The sequence below is a fragment of the Diceros bicornis genome, chromosome 38, assembly GCF_020826845.1.
Source record: "Diceros bicornis minor isolate mBicDic1 chromosome 38, mDicBic1.mat.cur, whole genome shotgun sequence".
In the NCBI taxonomy this organism is placed as follows: Eukaryota; Metazoa; Chordata; class Mammalia; order Perissodactyla; family Rhinocerotidae; genus Diceros; species Diceros bicornis.
The window spans coordinates 29,201,258-29,215,083 of NC_080777.1; the positions used below are offsets into that span (position 1 = coordinate 29,201,258).

Consider the following 13,826-nt stretch of genomic DNA (forward strand, 5'->3'; position numbering starts at 1 on the left):
TGGTGGACTGTAGTAAAATGCCACACTGTGATTTCTACAACAGTCTTCTTTTTATCATAGGCTGTTTTTGTTCCTCTTCCTCTCTATCTCACTTTCACAAAAGCCTTTTAAAAATTAAGCTATTCAGATCTCTTCAAAGGTATTCAGTTACCAATTTGTAAAAAGCTCAAAACTTGGCATTGCCTGTAAGTATGTTTTAGTTTTTTTTAATCTTGAACATCTTCCCTTATATGTTTTGTTTTTTAAAAATCTTTTAAAAATACTGCCCAGGCAGAACCTTGCAAAGTGTAACATTTAAAAACATACATGGTTTGAACAATTGTCATTGAAATAGCTCCTTTAAAAGCATAGGATAAAGGTCTGGCATATGACTCCTAATCTCAGTGTTGGTATTGGATATAACATATTTAAACAGTACTGTCGCCAGCTAACACAAATATGGAACAGTGTCACCGCTTGATGGGGAAGATCTTAAAATTTATTGTAGATATTAGAAAAACAAGAAAAGCTTCATAATTTTAAAATTTTCTCCTAATTATCATCCATTTTCTTCATCTTTATATTTTTCTGTATTTTCCAAATTACCTATAGGGAAGAATATGGTTTTTTTATAATCAGAAACATATATGTGTGTGTTATTCATGTTTCTTTTTTTAATTAAGGGACTAAAGTAGATCATCTCTGATCCTGTATAGCTCCACAATTTGGAATATAGATAGAAAAGACAACATTCAACAGCAACAATTTAAAATTTAAGGTTTTTAAATTGAAACACCAGCAGTCCTACTGGAATAAGAAGCCAAGAATATTGAAGTGATTACAATTGCTACTTTTACTTTTGATCATTTAACATTGGAAATCTGTAACTTATTCTAAAGTTGATCTCAGGGTGATTGCCCTTTAGGCCCTTTTTAATGTTTAGAAATTTGAATATGAGTCATGTTTTGTCTCTTACCATGTAAAACTACCATTTTTTAATAGAATGCTACTGTAGACACTAATATAGTTTACTGTTTAATTTTAGAGACTCTTGCTGCCTCTGTTCCTTGCAGAGAAAGGAAAACAGAAGAGAAAAACTCCTTTAACGTAAAACAGGCAGTACATCTGTACTTCTGTGTCCATTCCTCGCCTTCCCTTCCCTCCATTTCCATATCTTTACTGCCCCAGTACTCATCCCTTGGACTGTGGTTATTGCTTCTTAACTGGGCTTCCTGCTTCAAATCATGCCATTCCATTCTTCATACTGCAACTTGAGAGAATTGTTCCAAGAGCGTAACTCCAGTTGAGTCTCTTTCTAGTCAGAAATCTTAGAGTTGCCTGTTGAATAAAGTTCAGACCCCTTAGCATAATATTCAGGGACTTGCACAGACTAACCCCAGCCTGTTTGTCCACCCTCTTGCCCATAACTTCTCTTTTGGACTGTTCTTTAAGACTAACTTCAAGCTTCATCTGTTTCCTGAAGCCTTTTATAATTCCTTAAGTAGAAGTTAAATATTTTCTCTTTTGTGTCTGTGTTGGATCCTAGACATACTCATAGTAGTACCAGTGACCCAGGGTTTTCAACTCTTTTGTTATGATTTCTCTCTTGGACTGTGAACTCCTAGAGGTTTTTATATGGGCATCTTTTTATCCCCAGAGAGTACATAGTAAAGTGCCTGGCAAATTGCAAAGTGTCTGGAGTTTGTTAGATATGACATATGAATGTTTGGACTGATTGTTGGAATGGTATTGTCTGACTTTCTCCATTCAGAGTTCATCTCTCTCTGGGTTCCTGTGAAAAAGCACTTTGTACCTCTTCCCCTAAGGTGCCATATCTTTTTTCATATTTTCATATCTATGTGCTTGGCACTGTGTTGTGAATATATTAGACACCCAGGAAATGCTTGTTGACTTATTACAAGGAGTCATTAAGACAGTGAACCATTTCTACAGCTTGTTACTTTCCTGAATTCTGAAGCATTTTGGAAGCTCTCGGAAAACTGGGGCTGTCCCTAAGGATTCAGGTAGAAACTGAGGCAGGCTCAGGAGGCCTACAGATCATGAACCAGCTCTCAGATTGAAGGAAGTTTAGATGAGGAGTATTATGTCCATCATCTCTTTGAAGGAAAAACTTTTCTTCAGTATAGTTCAGAACCTATCAAGCAAACAGTCAGAACCTCAACTTAAAAAAAAAATCATTGCCGCAGTAGTTTCATTTGTGTGATATAACTTTGGGTACCTAATTGGTGCTTTTACTTGAGTTTTCTTTATTGAGCATGCATTTTCAATACAATTTAGATGCAATTTTAAAAATTGGGGGGAAACGCTCCTCTCTTATTAGGGTCCAAAAAAGCTCTGTCCTTTTTTTCCTTTTTGCGGTTGTTCTTTGCTAACTTCCTAGGTTTTGAAAACATATAATTAAATTAATTCAAGTGTCCTTTTTACTTGATAGAACTGTTACCACTTTAATTCATTTTTTCCTTCATAATTTCTGGAACATGTCCATATATGGTGGGTTGGAATAAGGTTGAACAGATTGTTCAGATTTTCACTTATGAGTACCGCTAACTGTGACCACAACAGTTGAAAATGAGAATATTGGTACCTAAAACATTTCATCTTTTTCAATGAAATTCATTCTTAGGATGATCAAAAAGCAGAAAATGATATGGCAATGAAACGGGCAGCTTTGTTGGAGAAACGATTAAGAAGGGAAAAAGAGACTCAGCTTCGGAAACAGCAGCTGGAAGCAGAAATGGAGCATAAGAAAGAGGAGACAAGGTAAAGGAAATGCTCTACCAATTTTTATTCTGAGATAAATGATGCATGGGGATATTTAGAAAAATTTGGTAAGTATGTACTTGAGGAGGCAGTTTCTCTAATTTTTTATTAACAGATTTTTCAGAGACATTTGCAGTATATATAGACAACTGAATTAATGCTGATTTTTGGTGCTTTTTAGAAGTTAATTTATTTTCTCAAAGTATTACTTGACTGTATATTTTTATCCTAAGTTTGAGGCATTTCAAAGTAAAGTGTTCCGGAAACATTAATTTAAAATAACTTCACTGGGTTTTACACACACCCACACACATTTTTTAAAGTAGTTATTTTATTTATTAATGGTCTATTTATATATATTTTAATGACCTAGATTATCTTAAGTATATTTTATTTTATTATTATTATTTTTTTAATTTATTTTTATTTATTTATTATTTTTTTGTGAGGAAGAGCAGCCCTGAGCTAACATCCATGCTGAATCCTCCTCTTTTTTTTTTGCTGAGGAAGACCGGCCCTGAGCTAACATCTATTGCCAATCCTCCTCCTTCCCCCCCCACCCCACAAAGCCCCAGTAGATAGTTGTATGTAATAGTTGCACATCCTTCTAGTTGCTGTATGTGGGACGCGGCCTCAGCATGGCCTGAGAAGTGGTGTGTCGGTGTGCGCCTGGGATCTGAACCTGGGCCGCCAGTAGCAGAGCGCGCGCACTTAACCGCTAAGCCACGGGGCCGGCCCTCAAGTATATTTTAAATGAACCATTTATTCCCAAAGTGCTGAAATACACTAGTTCTCCCTTCTCACATCAAATACGTACTCTCCAATGTCTGTTTTCTGTGGTGTGCAGAATAGGAAATATAACCATTTGGTTTCATAGGCGTAAAACTGAGGAAGAACGTCAGAAGAAAGAAGATGAGAGAGCACGCAGAGAATTTATTAGGCAAGAATATATGAGGCGAAAACAGCTGAAACTGATGGAAGACATGGATACAGTAATTAAACCCCGTCCTCAAATAGCAAAACAAAAAAAACAACGCCCGAAATCCATTCACAGAGATCATATTGAATCTCCCAAAACACCAGTAAAAGGTCCTCCAGGTAACACAGCTTATTATGAAGAGTCTGTTCATAAAAAAACACCAGCCTGGTTTGTCATACTAACTTGACTGTGCTTTGGTATGCTAAATTGGATACACGATTTGAGATTATGCATGCTCCTTATTGGAAAACCAAAATGAGCAAATGTAGTTTTTTATGACTTAGGTGCATTATGTGTGCATGCATATATTCAATAGAACAAATGTGAATGCTCAAAAATGCAGTTTAAGTACTAACCTGTTAGGAAGCTCTGCCCTCTGATATAATCTCCCTGAATTATTAACTAACCTTTCTATACTTGTAAATTTAAGGATAAAAGTGTGCATGAAATGTATAAGAAACACATCAGTGTAAGGAATATAAGATCAGGAGTTCACGAGTCCCTCCTGTAAGACAGAAAGGGTCAAATTTATACTTTTTGGAGTTGAGAGAACATATCTTTTTAAAAAATTCAACATGCATGCTCATTTTTAAAAATATTTACTTTATTAAACTAAACACCACAGAAAATTTTAGAGAATTCCCATAGTTATTCTAAAACTGAGGGAAAAGAACATAACATTGACTGTTTAAAGAGAACTCTTTCTTTTCTAGTCAGTGAGTTTTTTGATACCCAGTATTGACTGAAATTAATAAATTAATTTTCCTAATTAATTAGGAAATAATTTAATAAATTAATTTTAGGAATTAGATACTCCTAAACATATTTTTTCTTTTTGTTAACTTTTTTTCTTATGATCACAGTATCATGCCTCATATTACCACTTTCCTTTTGGAATAAGTCCTAACAGCAATTTGTTTTATCAATATTTCTTAAAAGTAGGCTCATTGCTAATTTTAAATAAATTGTGTATATATGCATGCAAGCATATTATGTATTTAGATTAAAAGAGAAAGAAAAGAAACTACAGAAGCTCAATTTTCATATGCTGGTGTTATCTAATGAACAGACTCTTTTCTAGTTCCTCCTCTTAAATTTCTAATTTTGTTTTTATTCAGGATCACGAATTTATCGTGTTTTTTCAGTCTCTAGCCTTTCTTTGGCATCACTGAACACAGGCGATAACGAGAGTGTGCATTCAGGCAAGAGGACACCAAGGTAAATCCGTAACGTGAACATTTTTCTTAGAAAAGAATGTTTCCTGCAATTACCTTTTTTTTTTGTGAGGAAGATCTGCCCTGAGCTACCATCTGCCAATTCTCCTCTTTTTGCTGAGGAAGACTGGCCCTGGGCTAACATCCATGCCCATCTTCCTCTACTTTATATGGGACACCGCCACAGCATGGCTTGCCAAGTGGTGCAGCAGTGGCTGCCCAGGATCCGAACTGGCGAACCCTGGGCCGCCGCAGCGGAGCGCACCTAACCGCTTGCGCCACCGGGCCGGCCCCTACTTTTTTTTTTAATGAATGATTATAATCACAAGTTTTTGTAAGTTTTGCTGACGAGGACAGTTTGGGTTTCTGTATATATAAAGAGGTCTATTCATTTTTCACTTTTTCTGGTACAATTTTAGGATCACTGACATTGATAAGATACTTTTTATAAACTATAAAATACTAACAGTACTTACTAATGTGGCTGTGATAAAATCACAGTCTGTAGAAATAGAAGGCACATTGTTTACATAGAGCCAGCCTCTCTAGCTTGTTTCCCACCTAATGTGAAGAGTTTTTCCCCATTAGAATAATTCCAAAGTAGATTGCCTATGACTTAGGAAAGATTCTCTCTCTCTAGGATATAGACTAGAAGCTAAAATTCAGTATTTCATCTTAGACTATAATAGCCATATAGAAAAAGAATGTTTCTAGTGACAGACATCAGCTCTGAGTTCTCATCCTTGTATTACCGTCTGTTGTGTTAGTTGCCAATTTTCATATGGAAGAACATTCATTCTTTTCAGTCAACAGATGTTTCTGCGTTCTAGGCACTTGGATGTATAGCTGTGAATAAGACAAAGTTACCACCATCTTTTTATTTTTAAGTCTCTAGTTTGATTTTGGTTGGTACTGTCAGATATACTTTTCTGACCCCCAAATGTTCTTTCTCTGTTTGAGACAAAAAATATTTTATATACTATTTAGATCAGAGTCTGTGGAAGCCTTCTTATCTCCAAGTCGTTGTGGCAGTCGAAATGGGGAAAAAGACTGGGAAAACGCATCAACAACTTCTTCAGTGGCTTCTGGAACGGAATACACAGGTTAGTGTCTGTACATTTTTAGGGAAACAATTTAACACAGTAATGATAAAGGCTATAAAGAAGGTTCACTGGCTCACCTCTGGGTCTAAACATGGGAGACTGATCAAAACCAGTGAACACAGGTGGTCACTCTCAGGTGGGTCAGTGTCAGTGGTACAGTTCCACTAGGGAGGCAGTGACTTGTCCCAGAGGAATCGAGATACATTTGTACACCAAATTAGCAATACCACTTACACCTCATCCCTCTGCTTCTCTCTGAAAAATGCTGGCCTTACCCGTGCACGTGAGGAACTTCGGAAAACTGTCTTGGGGATGGGGGTCGGGGGGGGGAGTTTTTTTGGTTATTTTTCCTCTTGATTCTTCTCTGCTTTCTTTCTTTTCCTTTATTTTCTTCTTTTTTTTGAAAGAAGGAGAGAAAAAGAGAAGAAAAAAAATGCTGGCCTTTTCTGTGTTGTAGTTTAGGTCTGAAGAAATTTTAGAGAGGTTCTGTCAGGAATACATAGGTCCTGAGGACTGAGAAAAGGCTAGAATCCATGAAATCCTCTCTCTAACATTGGGATTTCAGGTATCTAGAACTGTGCATCTTTAAAAAGTATTAAGAGGGGCTGGCCCGGTGGCGCCAGCGGTTAAGTGTGCGCACTTTGCTGCAGCAGCCCGGGGTTCGCTGGTTCAGATCCCAGGTGCGCACCGACTTACCACTTGTCAGGCCATGCTGTGGCGGCATCCCATATAAAGTGGAGGAAGATGGGCATGGATGTTAGCCCAGGGCCAGTCTTCCTCAGCAAAAAGAGGACGATTGGCAGATATTAGCTCAGGGCCCATCTTCCTCACCAAAAAAAAAAAAAAAAATTAAGAGGCTCTAAAAGATAAGAAGAATGCATTGGATCTAGGAGGACATCCAGCCTCACATACCCCCTCTGGTCCTCTTCTAGCCTTTGTTTGGGTAGGATTATTGAAATAAAAGCAAATTGAAGACTAGAATGTAGGTAAGAACACTTCTATTTTTTTTTTTTCGTGAGGAAGATCAGCCCTGAGCTAACATCCATGCCAATCCTCCTCTTTTTGCTGAGGAAGACCAGCTCTGAGCTAACATCTATTGCCAATCCTCCTCCTTTTTTTTTCCCCAAAGCCCCAGTAGATAGTTGTATGTCATAGTTGCACATCCTTCTAGTTGCTGTATGTGGGACGTGGCCTCAGCATGGCTGGAGAAGCGGTGCCTCGGTGCGCGCCCGGGATCCAAACCCGGGCCGCCAGTAGCGGAGTGTGCGCACTTAACCGCTAAGCCACGAGGCTGGCTCAAGAACACTTCTCAAGAAATGAAGCAGGAGAGAACATGAGAAGAAATGTGAGCAGCTATTGAGTGGTAAGATGGAAAGGCCCAGGAGAACATGCATGGGGAGAGCAGGGGGCCATGGAGGTTGCCTCCATCTACTTGTGACCCACTGGAACTGGAAGCTCTGTAAAGGCCTAGGGAGCCTGCCAGCACTGCTCTCCCGGACCAGCCTCAGGAGACCTAGGACATCCTCAAGATGTGTCCCTGTGTGGCTAAAACAGGGTTCTGATTGCTGTACAGCCAGTCAGGGGCCTTCCAGCACAGAATTTGGTTTTCTATTACAGTGTTTTATCAGTGTAGGAACAATTATATCATGTAAACACAGTAGTATTTCTGACTTAGGAATGTTTTTATTATTACTGTTAAATTCTTACCACAGGACCAAAGCTTTACAAAGAACCCAGTGCAAAATCCAATAAGCACATAATACAGAATGCTTTAGCTCATTGCTGTTTGGCTGGAAAAGTAAATGAAGGTCAGAAGAAAAAAATACTGGAGGTAAGCATGTTTGCATGAAAATTAAGTTTGGCAACATTCTTAAATTGTAGGAGTCTTCTCTATCAATTCAAGAGAAATTACTCTTCATAGGCTCCTAGAATTTCAACATGATATATAAGATCTGTAACTATGTTTTAATTATTAGATCGAGTGAGTTCACTTTCAAGTGGGGTTCTGAAAGACTGCACATTTAATGAAAGACCAGGAATAGACATAGATGATAATATAAAATTATTTTCTTGCCCAGATTCCCTGATTCATAAACAGATAACATAATTTTCCTTTTTTAAAATTAAGCTCTATGGTAAAGGAGATAATCAGCGCCTGGATGTTAATGGTAGAGACAGTTTGACTAAGATCAAGATTTAGCAGATAGTTCACATCTTGAACAACTTCCTACAGGATTATAGTATCCACACAGAGCCAACTGAACCTTGATAGTAAGGTGTTTGCATGCATTTTTAATTAAAGCGTGCTTTGCTTTTATAATATGCTTATTTTGGCTATTAAAAATTCATATTTTAAATTAAATGTCATAAAATTTGACCAAAAAATGTAATACAATCACATAAATTTTATTCAGTGAGATGTTTATTGTTGTTGTTTTGTTTTGTTTTTGTTTCTTATTCTGAAGGAAATGGAGAAGTCAGATGCCAACAACTTCCTAATCTTGTTCCGGGATTCAGGCTGCCAATTCAGGTCTTTGTATACTTATTGCCCGGAAACTGAAGAAATTAATAAACTGACTGGGATAGGCCCTAAATCTATCACTAAAAAAATGATTGAGGGACTTTACAAATATAATTCTGACAGGAAACAGTTTAGCCACATACCTGCTAAAACTTTATCTGCCAGTGTTGATGCAATTACCATTCATAGCCATTTATGGCAGACTAAGAGACCAGTAACACCCAAAAAACTTTTACCCACTAAAGCATAGGAGCTGAGAAATATTTGCTTCAGAACATTCGTAGTAAATTTGCACTTCAGCTTTCCTGCCTCTAGAACATCTTTCTAATTGCCAACAAGACTTTTATTCGTTGAAACTGGACATTAAGCTCTGTTGTCATGAACAACTGGAATGTAAACCATAGTATTTTGGAGCGCAGAGGATTCTCACTTAGGTGATAAGTGATGAAGGAAGTGTTTTGATTCACAAACGGAGATTTGTGTCATCGAGTTCACCTGCTTGATATTAGACACAGTGAAGCACTGAATTCTCATGGACACTAATTGGACTTACAGTTGAAATATGGTTAAGATGACAAATTACGTGTTTTATTTGTTGCTTTTTTTTTTTTTTAACTGTTTAATATACATGCTTGTCTTCAGATGGTTTATTTTGCTATTTTCTCTCCTGGGGTTTGTTCTAAGATACGTTTGTATTTTGCTTCACCTGGAGATCATGAGAGTAGGAAATGATGCCTTCAGAGGTAACTTGCACCTTTCTTATGATGCTAAGAGAAACACTAGTGTTTAGTTTTACAATAACCCTCATGTTTTAATGGTGTTAGAGCATTTGCAAGAATTATTCTACTAAGTACTTACAAGTCTGTATTTATTATTCACTCAAGTATTAACATTTCTCTATTAAATAAGAGGAGGTGTTGTAAAGAGCTGCTAGTAGGCTCGCTTTAAACCATGAGCTTAACCAAGAATATGTTACAAGAAGTTGCTGATTAAATCAGTGCTGTTTTTACACCACTTCTGGCCAACTCAGAATAATTTAGATTCTTCTTTTAACAAAAAAGGCTTTCTATCTCTTTTAAAGTAAGTCACTTTATAAGCTGGCGGAAGTGAATGACACTTTGAGAGTAGTCTTTCAGTCTGAAGATGTAAGACTTCTGCCCCTAGTTCTCAAGAGGTCTCTATGGTATATTTATAACTGATATAAAAATTATATTTAGAATTTTTAAACATGTACAAAGGGCTACATTTTAATTTTAAAATAGCTTCACATTATTTTACTTACATTGAGTTTTTCTTTTTTATCCTTTTCAAGTGGAACAGCTTAGATGAAGTGCACACTTGAACTCTTCTCTACGTGGTCTCTGTTCCTTTAGCAGTGCACACCAGAGGGTTAGTGGGGAAACTTCATTCTCAGGAAAAGACTTGAATGATTATGTGACCCTGTTATGTTTCAGTGTTGTGACAACTGTGTAGACTTAGGGGAAAGACAGTATTTATCGTAAATGAGATGCATAGTTTGTTTTCTTTCACGGGAAGTAGAGACTAAAATATATCCATTTCTCTAATTGAGTTGTTTAGAGAAATTACTAATATCTCATATGATGTATTTACTTATTTTAAAAAAAGAGGAGATGCCCTGAACTGTACTTTTCTGTTGTTACAGCAGTGCATCTGGGTTATCAACATGTTCTCAAATGCTGTCAATATTTTACTGTAATTTATGTTCTTATATTTATGTATATTGGTTAAAACTGTAAAAAAAAATTTCACAGATTTTTTTCCAATACCTGTGCAAGATATATGTGTAGCTCAAAACTATTTGTGATCTACTGTTTGCATGTACGAAACCAGGATGTGTAACTCTTATATTTTAAGTGTCTACATACTGTGTATATAATATATGAATATTAAAAATGGGAAATTGCACATTTTACCTTTCAGACAAGTTTCTGTCACAGTTAGAAGGAAGTGATTGTCAAATACATGTTTAGATTAAGATTAGTTTAAAAAAGTAGTAAATGAACCTAACAAAATGTGGTAAATAATAGTCAAAAGGAGAATTAATAAGCATTTTACATTACTAAATTTGTTCTTTTCAATCAATTAAATTTCCCTTATCAGAGCAGTCTTCTTCATGATGTTACTTGGCCATTAAGTTTTTAAAAATTGGGCACAAGACAATGGAGGAAGTATTTAAAACTAAACAGGACCACTCTTTATTCTTAAATTGCCGTGTGTATAACTTGAATGTCCATGATGTCTAAAGGTAGAATGTGAATATTGCCACAAAAGTCCCTTGCTCTCAGTATAATGTTTTACTTTACTTTATCCATGCAGAGGGAATATGGATATATTTCTTTAAGTCTGCAGATTTGTTTTTATGGTGCAGCTTTTTTTTTTCTTTTGAATTATGTTTTAAAAATTATACAGATGAAAATTATGCCATTTCGTACAGTCTGGAGATTTTCATCAACCTTATTGAAACACTCTGGTGCTTTCATCATTGGAGGTCAAATTATTATTATAATTATTCAATTAAGTTTGCCAAATACTTGTCACAGTTATCAGTGCAGCCTGTCAAATTCTGCTATTTAACACAGCTTTGGAAAGCTTTTAATTCCTCCCAGCTTTTCAGTTTTGTTTTAGAATGACTGTTACAGTGTTTATTTGGCTGTTTAAAGCCAAATTCCGCTTTTTAATTATGGTTTCATGGACACTGTTGGGCAATGTACAGCGTATGGTGTGCTCACCTGTCCACTCTAGAGCGTTGTGTACAGGTTTTTAAAGATGCTGTGCTGTAAAAGGCTGTCGTATTTGCTATTTCCTGGCACACTGTAGTTTCCCCTTTCATTTCAATAAAAGCATGGCACCAAATGACGCCTTTTCTGTTTCTTGAGTAAAACATGTTTTTCTTGAAATATTATTTGAACTTGAGTGAACTCATCATATAGTTTTCCTGTCTCTGAACCTGTGTTTAAATGTAACAGTTTGAATAGTCATAAAAGGCAGCTTTTAATAGTAGTAGACATTGTTTGAATACTGACTTAAGGCAATGTTAGAAAGTCTGTAACTTTCTCTGCTTAGCTCAGTCTACAGAGTAGTGTATAAATGTGCTCATCTTACATTAATTTTCTCCATATTCTTTTGGTGAATTAATAATTGTGCCAGAATTAACACTCTATCCCTTTGAAATTGAATGGCGAATGAACTCACTGATCTACAGCACCCATGGGAAGCCAGTTCTTGACTGTTATTCTCTAAGTTTCACTTTGATCTTGCTGACTTGACTCATCCAGACCAGCGCCATTAAGAAAAAAAGATCTAATAACAAAACAACCAAAAAAAAGTCTTCATACATAATTATATACCTGTAGTCATCTGCAGTTCTAAGCATGTGTGTGGTTCTCTACCTCTGGATCCTTTGATAGGATGAGCTTCAGAACAGAGCTACACTGCCACAATATTTTCTAATACTTATCAAAAATAAAAATATTTAACCATAGACTCAGGCAGCATTAGAGAAGTATACACAGACCATGTACCCTGGAGCCCACACACGGTTTAAGAGTGTGTTCCCTGACCTGGCTAATAGATGACAGTTCTTAACCAGGGCGGAGGAAAATACTGTCGTGGGTAGGAGCAGACATCTTTATTTCCTAAGCCGTCTACACAGAAAATAAAGAATACCATCTAGCAAAGGAAACAGCGTAATGCTGTGACCAAGGACTCATCTGTAAAATGAGTGTGAAATTCGGTCACCCCTCAGAACAAATAGATGCTTAAAAAAATAGATCTGTATCTCTCTAAGTGGCAGTTGTGCTTTTAAAAGAAACAAATGAGAAATTTTTATGATTTTGTATTGTTTGGGGGGGCACGGATTGGCGTGTCATAGCTGATCTAGAATCTGGTTTCAGTCATCTGCTTCGCATCTGAGTGTAGTCCCTCAGTACCCCAAGACTCAGACAGCGAGAGTTAGTTTCATGCATGTATTGAACATCACTGTGGTATTTGTAACTAAAGTTACCTCCATCCACAGTGGCTTATGTTCATGTCAGAAAAATAGAGAAAAAAATGATTTCTTTTACTTTCCAGTGAATAGGAGAAAAGCAAATGAATTAACAAAAAAATGTTTTGACACCCACTAAGGGTTTTTTTTTTTTAACGTGAAGCAAAGCCACTGTGGTACCCAGGCTACTGATGCATCTTACTCTGCTGAACCCCAGTCTGTTGTTGGAGGTGGCTGAATCTGTGCCTGCCTTCGGTAGCACCTGCAGGTGTTGGAAACATCACAGGGCTAAGGATGCACTCAGGTGGGGTGTGCACTTGACAGCGCCTCTAGCTTACAACGCCACTCAGCTGCAGTGATTCCTGACCCGCCCAGCTGTTCACACTTCAGGGTTTGCATGTTTATGTGAGAAAGGAAATGTGGCTCTCAACCTGAAAACAAACAGAAACTGGCCACTTGAATACTGCTTTATGATTTACGACGTTCTTTGGTTTGCTTTCTGTGAAGACATGAGCTCTCAGCTCTCCATTTTACAGGTGAGGATGTGCCAGGGGCACAGAGCCAGTAAGTAGCAGGACCACACCTAGAGTCTAAGCCCTCTGATTTCAGATCCCCATCACTGTGCAGCCTCTTCCACGGCTCTGGATGCTGTGGATAAAAATACTCTACAAGTCTGACCATTGCACTCGGTAGTCACGTATTCACCACCACTGAGGGAAACTGAGAACTTCTGTAGTTCAAGTGGCTTTTGCTCTCTTGCCTAATAATCTAACCAGCATCAACACAGTAATGACAGCTAAAATCAGACTGGTGTGTTCCCATTCTCTCAAATATCTAGATTCATAAGAGAAAAAGAAAGGAGAAATTGCAAACTTAATGGAAAGAAACTTAATTCTGCTAACAGGCTGATCAGATTTATCAAGGAAACTAATTAGCTATAAGGGACTAGGTCACAAAGAGATAGGGTCTGTTCCATCAAGGCTGTCTTGAGGTGGATGTGGTTAGACCTTTACAAACAACTGATAAACTCTGTGCATAACAGAGGGATGGGCCAAAGTAAAGGACAGATAAGCCCTTTTCTTGTTAACAGTAAGAGGTTCTTGTTTGTGTATCAAGAACGTGAGACTGACATCATCCAATCGGGTGCCACCTCCTAGTTTTCTTCAGACTTGAATTTGAATTGCAGAGACATCAGCTCTGGTGATAGGCCTTGAAGGCCTGCTTTACGATCGTAAATGTTCCA

The 13,826-nt window shown here is 37.2% G+C and overlaps 1 protein-coding gene across 4 annotated transcripts in view; it reads left to right on the forward strand.

Moving 5' to 3' along the window:
- Nucleotides 1-11,451, forward strand: part of CAMSAP2 (calmodulin regulated spectrin associated protein family member 2) — a 116,638-nt gene extending 105,187 nt beyond the window's left edge. For 3 of the 4 annotated variants that reach the window (XM_058533762.1, XM_058533764.1, XM_058533766.1), the window contains 6 exons: nucleotides 2,624-2,760; nucleotides 3,638-3,858; nucleotides 4,858-4,957; nucleotides 5,941-6,056; nucleotides 7,769-7,887; nucleotides 8,522-11,451. In XM_058533762.1, the coding sequence (XP_058389745.1) occupies nucleotides 2,624-2,760; nucleotides 3,638-3,858; nucleotides 4,858-4,957; nucleotides 5,941-6,056; nucleotides 7,769-7,887; nucleotides 8,522-8,827 (999 nt within the window). In that variant the 3' untranslated portion in view covers nucleotides 8,828-11,451. The remainder of the gene's footprint in view (nucleotides 1-2,623; nucleotides 2,761-3,637; nucleotides 3,859-4,857; nucleotides 4,958-5,940; nucleotides 6,057-7,768; nucleotides 7,888-8,521) is intronic. The other variant, XM_058533763.1, reaches the window with a different exon arrangement.
- The last annotated feature ends 2,375 nt before the right edge of the window (nucleotides 11,452-13,826 follow it).